Here is a 20,454-nt window from a genome sequence, read left to right on the forward strand (position 1 = left end):
ATTTAATTTCTAATGAACATTCTCGCCTGTCAACGATTTACTCCACATTCTTTATGGTCACGCCTGTATATGCCAAAAAACAAAATAACTGAAAACAGAATTTGAATTGTTCTTGAGGAATTAAGCTAAAATTCGTGAAAATAATTGCTAAAATTGAACAAAAAAAAAGAACTACAAACTTTTTGAGAATTTGTCAGTTCCCCTAAATTTGCCGGTTTGTATAATTGAAATTTTTCTACAAATTATTTATTATATTCATTTATATAATTTTTCTTTTCATCCATCATTCATAAATTATAAGTGACAAATTTTTCTTCAATTGAACATTCTTTTTCAGCAATACACGCAATATATACCACTATCTTTATATGATTTACAATCATGGATGGGTTCTCCTTCAATTTATGTATATGATTGTTCTAATGCGGGAACAATAGTGAAATCATTTCAAACATTTGCTAAACAACACGAGAATGAATATGAGGTAAATATTTTATTGGGTGAATTTTTTTAGTTTCATTTTTCATTGCTAGAAATATTCTGCCTACTCTCCTTGATGTTAAAGTGTATGGAGAGTGTGTAAAGAAATAAACTGACCCATTTTGCAGTGGTCTCATTATGTGTGTAGATCGAAAGTAAATGAATACATTATATTCTATTAACATTTTCAACAGCAAATGAGATTGATTCCACTAGCTCGTCCGAAATTCGGCAATTGCATTCAGTTAGCAGCATGTGATGTCGATCAACTTTTGCCAATGCATCCTGATGTACCAGCTGACCTGTTCACTTGTTGTTTGACAACACCTATCAAAACTGCCATACGATGGTATCTTCAAAAAAATCGAAATCTCTTAACGCCCGAAATTTGTTTGGATGACATTGATTTGTAAGTATGATCATAATAATTGATTGAAAAATTCTAATTAATCTGTTGAACGCCTTCAATGGAAGACTCTTCTCTTTATATACATATAATATCATTTTTTGACCAATCTTTACTGATATTTGAAAATATATAGACAATTCAGTGTGTACGCATTAGAAATGATGTATACTACCTAGTCAAGAAATAATAGGACCCTGTTTATTTATTCATTACGTCAGTGTGTTTTTTGTGAAGTTAACGTGAATTTATTAACTTTGGTTTTGATAAGTTTGAAAACGTTTTAAAATGGACAAATCTATGGAGGACAGAATTTGGATGAAATACTGTAAGAAGAAATATAATTTTTTGTTTTAATGCAGTTTTGTAGAAGTATTCGAGAATGTATATTTATCGAAACCACAAGTTTTTGTGGAAAACCAAAAGAAATATAAAAATACTGCATATATCTTTTATTACTTTATCTTACAGAATATTTCAGATCATGGAATAATCTAATAATTATACTACAGGGTGTTTCAAGTTCGACGGTCTATTAGACGTTTCTGGAGAACGGGGCTGATTTGAAATCTGAAAATTCGGAATATGAGATTGTTCATGATCCTCTATTCAGCTAAAATCTTTTCGAAATTCCGGCACTTCCGGTTATACAAGAATTTAAAAAAAAAATTTCAAAAAAACCTTTTTTTTTTCATTTTATGTCTTAGATATTATCAAGATTTCCATTTTCAATTACTCTTTTCTAAAATTATTGCTTTAGTCCTCATAGTTTTCAAAATATTAAGGTAAAACCGAAAAAAAAAGAGAGTTTCCATAGTCATTATTACGTGAATTATTTTTAGTGTGAATATCCTATGCGTATACTCAATTCACTTTTTCAAACTAGAATGATGTAGGAATATCGTGCATATCTTGAACTTGAGAAATATCATCACAGGGTGTTTCAAATATTGTGAACAAAATTTGATCATAACTTTCGATTTTCAAATTAGAACCCTATTTTTTTGTGATTTCGTTGGATTCTATGGTGAAAAATAAGGATAGTGTCCAAACATGATTATGCTCTCAAATTCAATAATTCAAGAGTTATTCGAGATTTTATGAATTAATGTTATACGTAGGGTCAAAAATATATATAAAAAAATACATAAATTGAAAAAAATTTTTCAAATTCTTGTATAACCGGAAGTGCCGGAACTTCGAAAAGATTTTAGCTGAATAGAGCGTCATGAACAATGTCATATTCCGAATTTTCAGATTTCAAATCGGCCCCGTTCTCCAGAAACGTCTAATAGGCTGTCGAACTTGAAACACCCTGTATACTGTGGAGTCTGATCCAAAAAAAAATTTCAAAAATTCGGTGCTCCCTAACTATTAGGATTTTATCTTTGTAATATAAAATACTACAGTCAAGTCAATATCACTACATCCATATAATCATGCGATGTCATGATTGTAAGTTTATTATTGAGATTAACAAACCACAATCATTATCAGGTCGGTCTACTTCACCTACAACGATCCATAGAGAATTTCTTTCAACTGGTCAACCAGTCAGAGAAACTTATAATTTGTAATTTTTTATATTAGTTCAATTCAATTTATTGGCCACTGTTCACTTACAATCTTCAAAAAATATATAATATATAGTTAATTCGTAAAAAATTCATAGGAGAAATATTAAAGGCCTTTTGCTTTTTTTTTGTATTTTATCGACAATCAAATTAACTTTGTGTCATAAGAACAGTATTTGCTAGAATTCCATCTTCTGACTTTTTCTTTCCTTTGAAGTCTACGAAATGAAAAATAAGGTAGACATCCATGTGGGGCTTTATCAAAAACTAAGTATAATAATTATATTGAAAAACTTCGAGAAAGAGCAATAAGAAAAAATTATTAACTTTAAACAATAAAGCATGTATAGATAAATCTCAGTATTAGTCGAGGAAATGTGAACAAACATCATACATTTCAGCTTATGATACAAGAGCACAGGTAAGAAACTACAACTGGAGTTGACACATTCAAAGGTTTCTCCTTCTTAGATTGTAGCTTAATACTGGATTTCTCCAAATTCGAATTCTAGCTTTTTTATTAAACAATCTATGTGATTGTTTGAAGAAAACATTCATTTCAATCATTATATATAGGGTGACCCATTTTCTAACATCCACTGAAATAACTCATCGAAAAATGGATCAAAAAATGCTTCAAATGAAAATTTCTTAGGCATCATCTAATTCGGACATTCAATATGACCTTGGAGTTTGATTTCAAGTAGATGTTTTCAATAGGAAATATTTTTTTTTTCAGGATCTCATTCATAAAAAAATTTGGGTAATTTTGTCTCTTTTGCTTTTGCGATGGAATGAATTTGAATACTTTGCATATTTGAAGAAGTGAGTACTCATGGAGAGACTAATAACAAATCAAAATACATTTTTTATTTGAAAGATGTGAACAAAAATTTAATTGATAGTACAATTCACCTATTTGAACATCAAAATCTTCCCCATTATTAGCAATGCACAGTTCTATCCTCTTTTTAAAGCTTCAAGCTGCTGATAAAAGCATCAAATAACGATAAAAATAATAAGTAATAAATTAATAAGAAAAAATAAAATTCAAGAAACTTGTCTGATATTACGCACAATCTAAAATCCACATATTATCTACCAATTCATCTGTACAATTTCAAAATTCGACATGCGGTGAGATTTTATCATCGCGGTGTCAAGACGAAAAAAAATTCAGAAACAAGCTAGTTTTTATTTTTGAATATGTTCATACACTTACCACAAAGGGCGATGAATCTGCTCAAAAAAGTTAATGAAAAATATAAAAACAAATGATTTTATGAGAAATAACTTTCCCTTAACCATCTTAAGCATAAAATTAAGAAATTCATTTTACAGAAAAAACGAAAATTGCAAAATGTTTTCAGTGTTTTACGAAGATTGTATTCCGCAAAGGAAAATGTATATTTCCTCTCAAAAAACTATACCTGACCTTGAAATAAAACTTCAAGGTCACATAGAATGTCTGCATTTGATGTCCCCCTAATGACTTAGAAATTCTCATTTGAAAAATTTTCTATTCCATTCCATCGCAAAAACAAAAGAGACAAAATATTCCTAATTTTTTTTATTGAGAATGAGATCCTGAAAGTAAAATGTATATTCCTTCTCAAAAAAATATACCTGACCTTGAAATCAAACTCACATGAAATATCTGCATTCGATGTCCTCCTAAAGACTTAAACACAAATGAAATTCATTTAATATGCACTATAGAGAAGCGGAAAAATTTGAAATATTTTCACTTTATGTGAAGAAGAATAAAAATAAGAAAGCTACATGGAGAGAATATATGGAGTTGCATCCAAATCATTCAATTCCAAATTATAGTGAAAAACGTATGTCATATCGTTGCCAACGAGATAACTCAAAAGGGCATTTTGAGTTATCCCAGCCTACCACTTGAAAACTGATTACTGAGCATGCCAGGTGGTTCTTAAAATTTGAAACTCTGTGGTACTCAGATTAAGAGAGATAGACCAAACATATGTTATATAGTCGAAGTCAGGGGAAAAAGAGCTAGTCAAATATAGAAAAATATACAGGGTGTTCCATTTGAAAAAATGAAGTGGCAATCAATATGTTGCCCACTCTGTATATATTTCGTTTTGTGAAATCATTTTAAAAAACACTATTCGATTTCGTGAAACTTTTGTAGAAAAAATATTTTTTTGTACCTCTTTTAGTAACTTTTAGTTAATGAAAAATATAAAAACAAATGATTTTATGAGAAATAACTTTCTCATGACCATCTTAAGCATGAAATTAAGAAATTCATTTTATAGAAAAAACGAAAAAGGCAAAATGTTTTCAGTGTTTTACGAAGATTGTATTCCGCAAAGGAAAATGTATATTTCCTCTCAAAAAACTATACCTGACCTTGAAATAAAGTTTCAAGGTCACATAGAATGTCTGCATTTGATGTCCCCCTAATGACTTAGAAATTCTCATTTGAAAAATTTTCTATTCCATTCCATCGCAAAAACAAAAGAGACAAAATATTCCTAATTTTTTTTATTGAGAATGAGATCCTGAAAGTAAAATGTATATTCCTTCTCAAAAAAATATACCTGACCTTGAAATCAAACTCCCAGGTCACATGAAATATCTGCATTCGATGTCCTCCTAAAGACTTAAACACAAATGAAATTCATTTAATATGCACTATAGAGAAGCGGAAAAATTTGAAATATTTTCACTTTATGTGAAGAAGAATAAAAATAAGAAAGCTACATGGAGAGAATATATGGAGTTGCATCCAAATCATCCAATTCCAAATTATAGTGAAAAACGTATGTCATATCGTTGCCAACGAGATAACTCAAAAGGGCATTTTGAGTTATCCCAGCCTACCACTTGAAAACTGATTACTGAGCATGCCAGGTGGTTCTTAAAATTTGAAACTCTGTGGTACTCAGATTAAGAGAGATAGACCAAACATATGTTATATAGTCGAAGTCAGGGGAAAAAGAGCTAGTCAAATATAGAAAAATATACAGGGTGTTCCATTTGAAAAAATGAAGTGGCAATCAATATGTTGCCCAATCTGTATATATTTCGTTTTGTGAAATCATTTTAAAAAACACTATTCGATTTCGTGAAACTTTTGTAGAAAAAATATTTTTTTGTACCTCTTTTAGTAACTTTTAGTTAATGAAAAATATAAAAACAAATGATTTTATGAGAAATAACTTTCTCATGACCATCTTAAGCATGAAATTAAGAAATTCATTTTATAGAAAAAACGAAAAAGGCAAAATGTTTTCAGTGTTTTACGAAGATTGTATTCCGCAAAGGAAAATGTATATTTCCTCTCAAAAAACTATACCTGACCTTGAAATAAAACTTCAAGGTCACATAGAATGTCTGCATTTGATGTCCCCCTAATGACTTAGAAATTCTCATTTGAAAAATTTTCTATTCCATTCCATCGCAAAAACAAAAGAGACAAAATATTCCTAATTTTTTTTATTGAGAATGAGATCCTGAAAGTAAAATGTATATTCCTTCTCAAAAAAATATACCTGACCTTGAAATCAAACTCCCAGGTCACATGAAATATCTGCATTCGATGTCCTCCTAAAGACTTAAAAAATCTCATTTGAAAAATTTGTTTGATTTAGCCCCTTCCCAAGGATTTATTTCAGTGGATATTTTAAAATGAGTCCACCCTAGGTTGTGGTGGTTAACTTTCATCAAGAGTATTCATTAATTTTCAGGATACCCGGGGCATTTGGTGATCGTCGAACAATGAGGGGTGAACTAAATTGGATATTTACAGCAGTAACTGATACAATTGCTTGGAGTACATTATCAACAGGTAAATATTATATAAATCTACTAGTAAGTATAAGCATACTCATCGATGGCTTGTAGTTCAAAGACACGAAACCTCATTAATTTTCAGATCTATTTCAAAAACTATTTCGTCAAGACCTTCTAGTAGCCAGTCTATTTCGGAACTTCTTGTTAGCAGAACGGGTGATGAAATCCTATGATTGCAGCCCTGTTAGTTCTCCTCGGCTCCCTCCAACCCATGAGCATCCGATGTGGGACGCTTGGGACTATACTTTAGATCTTGCATTATCTCAGCTACAAAATATTTTGTATAATAAAATAGAATTTACCCATTTACCCTTTTTTGAAGATCATCTTCGAGCTTTTGAAGTATGGCTAGATGTTGCACAATTTAAGGGTAAGTAGTGATTCATTTGTTGAACTTGAAATTTTTCACTAGTTAACATTGAAAATCTACCCATAAGAGACTATATGTAAATGGATATTTCTTTCTCTAATTCTGTGAAAAATCCGTTCATTCTGACATACCTTGTAGAACAAAATCATGCTGGTTAAATTTCATTATTATAAATATGTTGGTACTTGGAACTCTCCTGTCATGGATTAATCTATTATCTGTCAAATTTCGGATGCAGATAACTATTCTGCCAACCAAAATTTCTAATACAAAAAGCACTAAACGATTTTTATGGAAATTTTCCTTACTTTCAATAAAGATTCAGCGAATTAGAAAAAATAATGTATGATACTCAAAAGAAGACTCATCCTTGTTCATTCAAAGATTCATCACTTCGTGGCTCGTTTTTAAATTTTGAGCTAGTGGAAGAATATCAATGTGAATGCCTTCTGCGCTTGTATTATAAATAACCATGCTCTACTCTCTATTACTTTTCAGATATCCAAACTTCACCACGAGAACTGCCTATAGTTTTGCAAGTTCTGTTGAGTCAAATACATAGATTGAAAGCTTTGGAGCTCCTTGGTAGATTCTTAGACCTTGGACAGTGGGCAGTGAATTCTGCCCTTTCGGTTGGTATATTCCCCTATGTCCTGAAACTATTACAGAGCAGTGCTCTGGAACTGAGACCATCTTTGGTATACATCTGGTCCAAAATATTGGCTATTGATGTTGTGAGTAAATGATTCTAAAATAAAATTAAACTATTGCATTTAATTTTGTATCTTTACAGAGTTGCCAGGCCGATTTGAAAAAGGAAAATAGTCACAGTTACTTCTTGAAAATTCTACAAGATAACACACTAGAGGTGAGTAGCTTGTGGTTTGAGAAAACATCAATATTCCTCCTATGATCTTGATCTATGATGATTTTTGATCTAATAAAATAAATTGCAAAAGAAATTGGTTGATTATATCTCAATGTATTATGTTTTAATTTCTACGGAAAAATCAGCACCTTTTTTTATATTAAGCAGCCGATGTACCGGGTTTTTCACCATAATTTGACCCCCCCTTTTAACTTTGTTACTAAAAGAGGTACAAAAAAAATGTTTCTACAAAATGTTCACGAAATCGACTATTGTTTTTTAAAATGATTTCAAAAAATGAAATACATACAGAGTGCGCAACATATTGATTGCAACTTCATTTTTTCAAATGGAACATCTTGTATATTTTTCTATATTTGACTAGCTCTTTTTCCCCTGATTTTGAATATATAACATCTGTTCTGCCTATCTCTCTTAATCTGAGTACCACAGAGTTTCAAATTTTAAGAACCACCTGGCATGCTCAGTAATCAGTTTTCAAGTGGAAGGCTGCGATAACTCAAAATGCCCTTTTTTGAGTTATCTCGTTGACAAAGATATGACACGAATGAAATTCATTTAATATGCACTACAGAGAAGCGGAAAAATTTGAAATGTTTTCACTTTATGTGAAGAAGAATAAAAATAAGAAAGCTACATGGAGAGAATATATGGAGTTGCATCCAAATCATCCAACTCCAATTTATAGTGAAAAACGTATGTCATATCGTTGCCAACGAGATAACTCAAAATGCCCTTTTTTGAGTTATCTCGTTGGCAACGATATGACATACGTTTTTCACTATAAATTGGAATTGCCTACCACTTGAAAACTGATTACTGAGCATGCCAGGTGGTTCTTTAAATTTGAAACTCTGTGGTACTCAGAATAAGAGAGAGAGACCAAACATATGTTATAATATAACTTCGACTATATAACAGTTATATAGTCGAAGTCAGGGGAAAAAGAGCTAGTCGAATATAGAAAAATATACAGGGTGTTCCATTTGAAAAAATGAAGTTGCAATCAATATGTTGCCCACTCTGTATATATTTCGTTTTGTGAAATCATTTTAAAAAACACTATTCGATTTCGTGAAACTTTTGTAGAAAAAATTTTTTTGTACCTCTTTTAGTAACAAAGTTAAAGTCAAATTATGGTGAAAAACCCGATACACTTGAATTTACAAAACATCTTGATATATGTATATGGTTTTCCAATAAGAGATTTCATTTTGATAAAAAAAGAGTGTATTTTAAGAGGAATCAATGGATATTTATTTCATTGTGAAGAGAAGGTAACAATGAAAATGAATATCAGCCAAATGACTAATGGGACACATGTCCCAAGAAAAAAGTCTAAAAGTATTAAATCACAAAATCTCCATGGCCCATTGTAAACACCTCTTCGAGATATAACACATTTTAATTTCTTTTTTCATACGTAGCGCCATCTCGTTGAAAATAAACGTCGTCCACATCAAAATCTTCCAATTCCGTCCATAAAAAAATCTATCATAGCTCGGTAACGCAACCCATTCACCGTAACAGTTGCACCAGCCTCATTCTCGAATAAGTAAGGTCCAATCACACCACCAGACCAGAAACCACACCAAACAGTTATACTTTGAGTCAACTCAATTTTTCATTGACAGAATTTTGGAGGTTATAAATGGTTGATTTCTTTTAAGCCGTCTGAGAGGCCATGCTTTCAAGCTACGAAAAGAAAACTTTAAAACTGTGCAAAGGCAAAACTTTTTAACAAACCGGATATTCGGTGTTTGGAACGCGTTACCTTCTGCTGTGGTGGAGTCAGTGTCGGTGAACTCGTTCAAAAACAATTATGACAGTTGGCATTCAAGTGAAAGGAACCTTTTTGTGTAATTTTTTTTTTCTCTCCAGATCATCTGTACCATATTTCGCTCTTCAAGCACTTTTATCTTGTTCTCTTCTTTAAAAAAAAAAAATATTTTTCTGTGAGTTTATAGGCATTGCCTAAACTTTAATCTTTGTTTAATAATAATAATAATAATAATAATTTGTAAATAACTAATAGTTCTTAATGGCTCTGAAGGGTATTTGTTTCATAATTAAAATAATAAAGTTCTTGAGTGTTAGATGTCATGGAAAATATTCATAAACAATAATCTGAAAATTAAAATGACAACTTCCAACCGGAGTGGGCGTGGTTACCGAACCTAACCAGAACAAAAGTACGGTTGTTCTTGTGGCAGATAACTCACCGAAGTTTGAGGAAATAGTCACCGGTTTTTGAGGAATTTGACACAAACTTACTAACCATAGTTACCAAGGTGATATACGTACCATACCCATAGTGGGCTTATACGCTCTATTAGTGATGACGTCACACACCGCCATTTTAGTTCTCCTGTCAGTGTTCGGAATCCAAACAAACAAATTGTCATTCAAATTAGTACGTTGTCGTTGAAGAAATTGGCTTATTTTAATAAATAAGATTATTTAAGGAACGATTTTGCTATTAATTGATAGACAGAAGGCACGAGATTAATGCCACTAAGTTCGAACTTGAAGTTCAACTAATAAACAAGGCTTTTTATAAAATCTGGGCAATGATACAGGATTCAAACTTACTGGCATTAACCTCGTTCCTTCTCTCTATCAATTAATACCGAAATCATTCATCAAATACTCTTATTTATGAAAATAAGCCAATTCCTTCAACGACGCCGTACTAATTTGAATGACAATTTATTTGTTTGCATCCCGAATACTGACAGGAGAACCAAAAATGGCGGTGTGTGACGTCACACTAATAGAGCGTAATGATAAACATCTTATGAAACAATATAGTTTTTTTGCATATTGAATAAGTGTATTCTCAACATTTTTTTATGAAAATACGAATCATTTTTGTTGTGTATTCTGATAATTTCAATGAGTCGTTGAAGCGTGTATAGTTCCATTTTTATCAATGGCGTAGTTTTTACTTGTCGAATGTCAAAATATGACAGCTGCTCAGATAGCGGGCTTATTGGAAAACCTCATATGAAACAACATAGTTTTTTTGCATATTGAATTAGTGTAGTCTCAACATTTTCGAATGTCTAAATCATTTCCCAAGGGCCAATTTTCTTCACTTCCCAAATTCTCATTAATTTCCTTTTCATTTGAAGGACAACCTACAAGAATGAAAATAAATGCCATCACCCAAGTATCCTTAACACATGATTATCCGATCCCATCATTTTCGAGGTAACTTTTCTAATATTTCAGACTTAATCGAAATAGTTTTTCAAGCTAGATCTTTTGCAGGTCGAAACAAGAACGCAAGCTGTGTTTTGCATAGCGGCAGTTGCCTACAACTTTCCTGAAGGTCAAGAAGCAGCAAAGCAGGCCGCTGTGCCTAGCATTTGTTTGGAAAACCTTAACGACTCATACCCAAAGTTGAGACGATGGTTAGCCATCTGCCTTGGGATGATATGGGATAATTATGATAAAATGAAATGGATTTGTTGTCGAGATCGAGCACACGATAAGTTGTTCGCCCTACTTGAAGATCCTTGTCCAGAGGTATAACAAATAAGAAAAAAATTTCAGACAAATATTTAGTACCTTTTAAATTTTTAACTCTCTGTCTCTGATGGTGTTTTGTTGCAAAAACTAAATTAGTTATTACCAGATGTTTTAAAAATACATACTACTACGCCAGAAAAATACCTGGAATTGGCCAAAGAAATATGCTTTATCTCAGAGGAAAGAAAAGATAGAGGCGCCCTTAGAAGTAAATAGCGTTGTATTGTAATCAATTGCAACAGTATGATGATAAAGTGAGATAGGACAACAACAAACCTGCAAAATTGACAACTAGAGGGGCGGTAAACATTTCAGTGGCGTAGTCAATGGTTCTCTTACTGCCTCTTATTAAGTTTTCGGTGCTGAAATGTTTGGAACATATGCATATTTCGGCAAATTGTTCATTTGCAATATTAATACGTGGCACCATATTTTGCTAAATTCTCTATTTGAAGGAAACCTACAAATGTTAGCATTGAATTAAGTTTTCGATATCTCACAAATACTACGCCATAGACGAGATATATTCTACGCCTATGGACTCAAAACGTGAACTTACCTATGATAGGTTAGGTTTTCATTTCCGATGTTTTACACACTATACATGTTTTTCGAGTATTTACCATGATTAAAATTAACAATGTGTAACTTAAAATTCACAAACTTGTATGAAATAACGCCGATTACAAACGTGAAATTAAAATGAACAGTTAACCCTTAACGCACCTCTAGTTGACACGTGCAATAACAACAACAGAACCGTGTTGCCAAATCCTCAGAATACTCGCAAAACATCTATGCCACATAACGGAGAAAAAATTACTTTTTCCTCAGAATGGCAACGCAGTACATTATAAGTGTTTGTAAACAAAAATGTTATAGCGATGTCAACAAATGCTATAAGGCACCTCTATCTTTTCTTTCCTTTGAGTGCTTTATTCATTCAAATTTCAATCATATAGGTTACTTGGTGAGATAACCCAAAAATACAGTGATGAATTTACGTCATGAGCGTTAGATCTATAATTACCAGTATCAGCAATGAGGGAATTAAGAATCAGAGAGCCTGGTCCTCTCTGACCATTTACATATTAATAGCGGGCCTTCCCAGTAACAAGATGATAAGGAACCTAGCATCGAGGAAATCTTCCTGCAAAGCAAAGTAGAAAAATCAATTGGGAGAGGGAGTCCACAGTCACAGCTCTCAAGAAGAATACCATCAATTGTTACACTGATGGCACTGAAGTATTCAGGGCCGGCACCAAATGCTCATTATCGTTAGTCCGCTGTCCAAGTGTCTTTCAGGCAATTGAAAGATGTGCGGAAATGTACCTAGTAAGAAACTATCAGAAATATGATATAGCGTTACATTCTGACCGTCAGGCTGAGATCAAAGCATTGAGCTCACATATCATCGATTCAAAGATGGCAAGAATAACAAGGTCTGCTTAGTCTGGGTTCTCGATCACTCGGGGATTAAAAGAAATGAAGAGACCAACAACACACTTGCCAGAAAAGGCGCACAAACTCCTTTCATGGGCTCAAAAACTTTCTGTGGTATAGGTAAATGTACTAACAAGAAAGAGTTTCAGGAGTAGGATGAACCGAAAGAGAAACACTCTAGCGGAATCTTCCTGGATTGGATCATTCCAAAAAGTTTCTTCAAAACTTTGATAATGCGAGATCTAAGAAGTATCAGAATCTTAGCAAGAATATGCTACTCTTCTTCACTGGATTCCTCACAGGGAATTGCCGCCTCAGGAATCACCCTCATAAAAATGAGTGTAGCAAAAACTGACGAGTGCAGATTCTGTTGGGAGGTGGAAGAAACTCAGGATCACTTTGTGACGGAATGTCCCGTCATCGCTAGACAACGCAAAAAATGCTTTGCAAAGGATACTTGTAGTAAAAAAATAACCTCGTTGAAGCCATCTCAGATACTTGAGTTCATTAGAACTCTGGAACTGGAAGGCGAGCTGTAGACTACGAAGACTAAGGGCGAGATCAGCTCTGATGGAGGGCACAATAGACCATAAGATAAGAGATGGCGCTCAACCTCCTTCTGATTATTGAGATCAGTTGTGCTAACTTAGTGACAAAAAGAATTTCGATTCAATTCCTATGTGGGTTTTTTAAAATATTAATTCCTGATACTAGACTATTTATATATTCCTTTATATTCGATTATGTCTCACATCAAATTCATTTTAAGGTGAGAACGGCAGTTGTATACGCTTTAGGCACTTTTATTAACGCTACTGAGGAAAGGACTTCCCATTCCAAAGGTACAGATCAGTCGGTAGCTATGATGTTAATAGGTCTTATAAGTAATGAAGCTAGTCCTATGGTTCGAGCGGAGCTAGTCAATGCACTCCACTATTTTGTTCTACATTTCGAATCCTCATTTATTGGAACCGCAGCTGCAGCTAAAGACTACGGATCGCTGCAAGAAATCAATACTACTCCGAATATGAAAAGAATCGAGAGTAGGTAAGTTTTCAGTCAAATGGTACAACAACTAAATTGAAGAATATTAAATAGAATATTTTACTTGAAATTATGTCTTCATAACAAGCTTCTTTAAGAGATTTTGATCGTGATGTGTTTCCCCAATTTATAGAGATCTCCTAAGAGTAAGTGAAAGTTCTGACAGTATGAGAAGAGTAGTATCAAGTTCATCAATTAATAGCCTTAATAGTTCAGGGTGTAGTGGTCAATCAGGGGGACAGAACCCATTGTCTACTCAAGGTTTTGGATCTGTTTACCATAAAGTATGGACAGCTCTGACGGTTTTAGAGATGGATCCTCATCCGCAAGTAGCAACTATGGCAGGAAAAATAATAAACTACATCAAAACTCGGGTAAAAGTGAGTTATAATTTCTGCGGGAATTTGCTCAATCAAATTGTTTTTTATATTACTCTTTCAGGAATGTATACCCTCTAAAGAAAGGGGAGATAGTAGAAATTCTAGTATTAGTCTGCCACCCAGTCCAAATAGAGGAAACTATCTAGCAGAAGATAGTCCCCCAAATTTGGGTTCTGGATCAAGGTTAGTTTGTTTGTGTTCTAAAAGTACTCATAGGCTTAAATATAATAATAGTAGATCATGGTATAAATAATACATAGTAGGACACAGACAAAAAGGCTGCAATACTGGTTCTTCTTGTTAAGCTCTAAACTTTAGAGATCTCTCACACTTTAAACAGCAGTTATTCGAATATTATTTTAAAACTCAACAACACTGGAATACAGGGTGTCAAACCGAGGGAGAATGTAGATCAAAGGATAACCAACCTGCTATGACAAAATTCCCATTATAAAAGTCTTACCGTTTTCGAGATATTTTTTTTTTTTTAAGATAATGAGTTTTTGCCCCTCACGGTTGATACAATTTTATATCTTATTGGTTAATTTTTTCAGTAAAATATTGCTGAAGAATGATTTTAACGTTTACGTTAAAAACATCCTCCGAACATTTTAAAGGGGGGCTATGAGAAATATTTTTATTGGAAATTTTGGTAGTGGATGAATTTTTTTGTTCATGAAGTTTAGCCCATCGTAGTGGAGAAAGAATGTACCGAGCTACTGCTGCACATTACACCAATAAATTGTGTATTTTATAGTGATTTTAAAGAGGTATCACACAAGTCATTTGTTATTCAAAGAAAAAAGATATGGCTGTTTTTATCCAAATGGGTACGTTTCTGACAAAATCAAGTTTGTCAATTCTGTGAAGAAATCTTCGATATTGCATTACTCAGTGAACAATGGCAATTGTTCACGTGCGAAAATATTACTCGCATAATCATTCACCTCAACGAAATTCAATTTTGCCGGCAAATTTTGCGAAAATATCATGCAGATTCAGATTCATCTTCCTAAAAAGCGTACCCATCCTTGGTACAGGAAGACTCGTCGCTCCAAATGATCTTATTAAAAAAATCTGGATCTGCATGATGTTTTCGCAAAATTTGCCGGCAAAATTGAATTTCGTTGAGGTGAATAATTATGCGAGTAATATTTTCGCACGTAAACAATTGCCATTGTTCACTAAATAAGGCAATATCGAAGATTTCTTAACAGAATTGACAAACTTAATTTTGTCAGAAACGTACCCATTTGGATAAAAACAGCCATATCTTTTTTCTTTGAATAACAAATGACTTGTGTGATACCTTTTTGAAATCACTATAAAATAGACAATTTATTGGTGTAATGTGCAGCAGTAGCTCGGTACTTTTTTTTCCACTACGATGGGCTAAACTTCATGAACAAAATAATCCACTACCAAAATTTCCAATGAAAATATTTCTCATAGCCCCCCTTTAAAATGTTCGGAGGATGTTTTTAATGTAAACGTTAAAATCATTCTTCAGCAATATTTAACTGAAAAAATTAATCAAAAAGATGTAAAATTGTACCAACCGTAAGGACAAAACTATTGAAAGGGGCAAAAATTCATTATTTTCAAGAAAAAAAATATCTCGAAAACGGTAAGACTTTTATAATGGGAATTTTGTCATAGCAGGTGGGTTATCCTTTGATCTACATTCTCCCTCGGTTTGACGTGGTCTTCACGGGACACCCTGTATAATGTTATTGGCGCATAAGGTCAAATATCGCATTTCATAATATAGGCTCAGTAATTTTTTTTTCATAACCCTTGTACTTTCTAGGGTTGTTCATAAAATTTCAGGAAGAGATTACTTATGTATCGATATATTTCAGGGTATCATCCTGAATCCTTTATACAGAATGTTATCTAAGCGGGTCTTTTCACACGCTTTCAAAAATAAGCAAAAAAACCCTTTTTTTAAATGCCGATGTGTGATCTTCTATTATCATTTGAATTGTGGCCGTTGCGGCTCGGTCTGCCTTCTGGGAACTGCGACCGAACTGATCTTTTGTACTTAAGCCTACCCATTCATACAAACCTAGGGAGATCGTCGATAGTGTTAATGAAATCGACAACACACTTAAGAGCCTTGGCTATTATTTCTTGAGTATCCAGAACTGACTTTCCATATGTTAAGTTCTTAGGCCGGTCAACCCCGAACATTTGCACACCATGTGTTCAGCATAGCCTGCAAAAATAATCTGTTGACTTTCCCATGCAGTATAAAAGATATTTGCACTGACAGTATCCTGTTAGCAGTACCACCATTACCCAAAGCTCAGCTCGTGGGAGCTTCAAGAGTTTTCTGGTGTAGGTCAGTGAAAGCATCATAAATTTCTTTGCCTGAGCAAAACCAGGAGGGTTCCTCTAGAGGGTTATTCTATTGTCCAACTCCCATTGTCGGACGTCAGCCTCATATTGATCTTTTTCAAGCCTACAGAAGAGACTCAGGGCCTACAGGTGTTAACCTTGATGGTCTTTTCACAAGTTCATTGATTCTTTCTTTCCATTAATACCACAATGCCCCGTTATCCATAGAAGAGTTACTTTATTGCTTCTGGTCAGTTGCTTTATGGTATTACAATACTCCCATGTCAGCAGAGATCCCTAGGTATGTGATTTCAGGGACCTCATTGTGACCTGGCTGTCGTAGTGATCTAAATATGCGCCCCTTTGAGGTTCTTTTTAAGGCACTCTTGAGAAGACGTATAGACAGCTTGTGTTTTACTTTTGTGAAATAGGGGGCTCACTTCCCAAGGCTTTAGAGATCCTCAGTTTAGGTCCATATACCCCAATGTCTGCGTCTCTCTCTGATTTTGATCTATCGGTGTAACATATAGAGGACTTTATGTCCAGACTATTTACGAAGTTTATTGCATTGAAATTTCATAGTGTCTGGACAAAAAATCTTCCATATGATATACTAAAGGATCAAAATACGAGAGAGGCTTGTGAACATACTCTACCAATTAACAGACACCTACTAGTTTTTGTCATTCCGTTTACAGAAGATCCATTTTTGCACAATTGGATATTATTTTTTTTATTAGGAAACTTTTTTCCAAAACAACGCAGGATGGGAAAAAACAACAAAATTGAGAAAATCTTCATTGTTAACCTTTTCAATGGCAAAACATGCCCATAAAATGCCACTCCTTCAACTCTTCTACAATTACAAGAAAAAAAAATTAATATACAGGGTGGCCATTTGAAAACGAAACAGACGAGATTACAGACGAAATAAAGTTTTTCGATAGAAATGCTCGGACAGGTCGATTTCTGTTTCGAGGGGGACAACTTAAGATGTAGGTTACGGACGCATAGCGCTTCAACCCTTGCTACTACAACCCTCACCCCCAAATTTTGAATTGGGAAGATGGGGTGAGTGATACCTCATTTGAAAGGTATTTTTATACTGATTTCAGCACAGTAATTGTTTTTTCATTTTATGCATTAGTTCTCGAAATATTCTTAACTAAGTATTTGAAAATGAAGTAGTGTTTTCATGGCACTTGTAGTGTTTTGTGAAAAATCGACATTTTGAGCTTCAAAACAACCATGACTGTGGCTTCCTTCCTAACTAACTAACGCATGAATATTTCGAGAACTAATGCATAAAATGAAAAAACAATTACTGTGCTGAAATCAGTATAAAAATACCTTTAAATTGAGGTATCACTCACCCCATCTTCCCTATTCAAAAATTGGAGGTGGGGGTTGTAGCAGCAAGGGTTGAAGCGCTATGCGTCCGTAACCTACATCTTAAGTTGTGCCCCTCGAAACAGAAATCGACCTGTCCGAGCATTTCTATCGAAAAACTTTATTTCGTCTGTAATCTCGTCTGTTTCGTTTTCAAATGGCCACCCTATATATTCTTATTTCTGGAAGCGTGTAATTTTCCAAGGAAAGATGTTCTTGTTCACGTGAAGACCCCTTTAATTTTCGAAAAAGATCTTCTTCCTAAAAAGCGTTCGCACATATTTAGTAACATCCTGTAGACAGCTCTGATGAACTTTGAATTTTCATTAAATTATCCTACTATGTAGTCTTTATACAATGGCACAACTTATTATTAATCTTATTTCATGTCAAACAATTCATTCAGAACCTTACCATCTGCTAGAACAAGGAAACATTACCATACTGCAATCACTGAAGAATCAGATGCCAAAAATATTAGGAAAAAGAGGAGCTTAGTAACAACGGGTTATATTGATTGGTCATTGAGATTTTTTGCCGAAAGTTCAAAACAGAGGGAGAGATATGAGTCGACAGATCCAATGCATCAACTTTATTACGAGAGAGACTGGCGTTTCTTGAGGTGAATAATATTTATTTTTCTCCTTTTGGTTCTTTATTTCCAATGACAACAATAATTATATAAAAAAATATAATTATAATAATGAGGGTAATTGTTTAAAAGCAAAGATAATATTTAAGGAACAAGCACTAACCTAATGAGGGCTGTAAGTCCGAAACAAGTGTCTAAGGTTAGCGCTTCTCCTTGAGGGGTATGTCCTTAAATATTATCTTTTCAGATAACAATAATGAAGGATAACACTTAAAATATTAAGCCACGTTAATGAATACATGAAAAAATCGGACAAGCAGAATCTATATCAGATGTCAATTACAGACGAGCTCCAAAAAGAGTGTATCCGCTCTATGGAGCTCATCATTATCGCAAAGCAGTTCAAAATCACCTTCTATGGCAGCAGGCTTCCCTGTGGTTAACTATAAACCTAGAATCTACTAGTCCGATTTTCTTATTTATTTCCTATTATGAACTTTCAGAATCCGTCAAGATAATACAAATTTAAACCCCTACTGAAATTTTCACATTTAATGTTTTGAAATGTATAGAAACCGAAAATCGAATAATCACAAATCCCAACAAGAATATCACTATACGTACACATCGAAAGATGTGTGGAAATGAATCTAGTAATAAATAATCAGAAACATATTCTGACAGTCTGGCTGCAATCAAAACATTGAGCTCATATATCATGAATTCTAAGATGGTGTTGAAGTGCCGAAGGAAACTCAATGAAATAGACGATAATAACAAGGTCTGTTCTAATCTGAGTTCCCAGTCACTCGGGAATTAAAAGAAATGAAGAGACCAACACAAACAAAGCAGCATAAGCTCCTTTCATTAGCATGGAACCTTTCTGTGGTATTGGAAAATGTATCTATAAGAAAGAATTTCAGGAGAAGGAAAAAACCGAAAGAGAAACCCTATGTTGGAATCTTCTTGGGTTGAATCTCGCGATTGCTAACCAAAGCAAAAAAGGCTTTGGATAAGACACTTGTAGAAATGAGGAAGTAACCTCTTTGAAGCCATCCCAGATACTGGAGTTCATTAGAACTCCACAATAAACCATAATGTTGCGTTGCAATGAAATCTAAAGAAATATCTGAAGATTATCTGAAAATCAATTTTGATATAAGAATTGGTTGCTATACCACTTTGACCCTTCTAGCTTTAGAACACGATCCATAAAGTTTGAAGGTAAAAATTTAGGAAATTAAATTAAAAGACATTTCTTGGAAATTTTGGTGCCCTAAAATTGAAAATTTAGATGGGTTGATGATACAAAATATAATATTCCTTACTCCAAATTCTTGTTGGTATAATTCTTTAGATCCGATATGTTTGGATATTTTGTGACAAAAGAGGAAATAATAAACCATAGTATAAAAATCGCATGTTTTTAATAGATATCACACATAATAAATATAATCGCTATGTAAACATTATCTACTTTCACCTGTCTAAAATAAAGCCATCTCATACCCAAAAAGATCTTTTCTGATTCGTTTGCAATAAGGGTGCTTTCATTACACTATATTAGAGAAGAAATTTTTTTTAATTAACCATCCTTTTTTTATTTTTCAGGAATAGTGCTATACGGGAGGAAGCAATCGAGGAAAAGAAAAAAATTGGGAGTTGCAAGCTTGAATCACAAGTGTTTAACACGAGGACACCAGTGCCACCTTCAATTATAAAGTTTAACCCTTACGAACAATCAATAGCGGTAGCTGGGAAAAATGGATTTAGGTAGGTTTTTTTTCAAATTTAGATTTCAGAGGTTCGATTATACCTACTCGGGACTGAATAGTCTTAGATTCGAATCCACAGGTCAGAGAAGACATTTTCTGACTTTGTGATATTATTCCACCATTTGCTGTTACAAGAAAGATTTCAAGAAAAGGAAAAAACCTAAAGTGAAACAACCTGGCGAAATCTTCATGGGTTGAAACATTACAAAAAGTTTCTTCCAAATTTTGATACTGCGAGATCTAAGAAGTATCTGGATCTTCGTATAGTTATTTATAATACAAGTGCAGAAAGCATTAGATATTCTTCCACCAGTTCAAAATTCAATAACGAGCCACGAAGTGGCGAGATTAATATATGATATACAGGGTGATTCATTGGGAAACGGAAATACTTCACAGGTGCATAGGTG

General features: G+C 33.5%; 1 protein-coding gene across 2 annotated transcripts in view; it reads left to right on the forward strand.

The window, feature by feature from the left end:
- LOC123682674 (regulatory-associated protein of mTOR) overlaps nucleotides 1–20,454 on the forward strand; it is a 31,951-nt gene that overhangs the window by 4,816 nt on the left and 6,681 nt on the right. Inside the window, exons 4-15 of one of the 2 annotated variants that reach the window (XM_045621429.1) lie at nucleotides 338–484; nucleotides 675–889; nucleotides 6,183–6,283; nucleotides 6,371–6,658; nucleotides 7,157–7,392; nucleotides 7,452–7,526; nucleotides 10,821–11,078; nucleotides 13,294–13,571; nucleotides 13,702–13,948; nucleotides 14,010–14,131; nucleotides 18,084–18,299; nucleotides 19,881–20,042. In XM_045621429.1, the coding sequence (XP_045477385.1) occupies nucleotides 338–484; nucleotides 675–889; nucleotides 6,183–6,283; nucleotides 6,371–6,658; nucleotides 7,157–7,392; nucleotides 7,452–7,526; nucleotides 10,821–11,078; nucleotides 13,294–13,571; nucleotides 13,702–13,948; nucleotides 14,010–14,131; nucleotides 18,084–18,299; nucleotides 19,881–20,042 (2,345 nt within the window). The remainder of the gene's footprint in view (nucleotides 1–337; nucleotides 485–674; nucleotides 890–6,182; nucleotides 6,284–6,370; nucleotides 6,659–7,156; nucleotides 7,393–7,451; nucleotides 7,527–10,820; nucleotides 11,079–13,293; nucleotides 13,572–13,701; nucleotides 13,949–14,009; nucleotides 14,132–18,083; nucleotides 18,300–19,880; nucleotides 20,043–20,454) is intronic. The other variant, XM_045621430.1, reaches the window with a different exon arrangement.

This window comes from Harmonia axyridis, chromosome 6 (assembly GCF_914767665.1).
Source record: "Harmonia axyridis chromosome 6, icHarAxyr1.1, whole genome shotgun sequence".
Classification (NCBI taxonomy): Eukaryota; Metazoa; Arthropoda; class Insecta; order Coleoptera; family Coccinellidae; genus Harmonia; species Harmonia axyridis.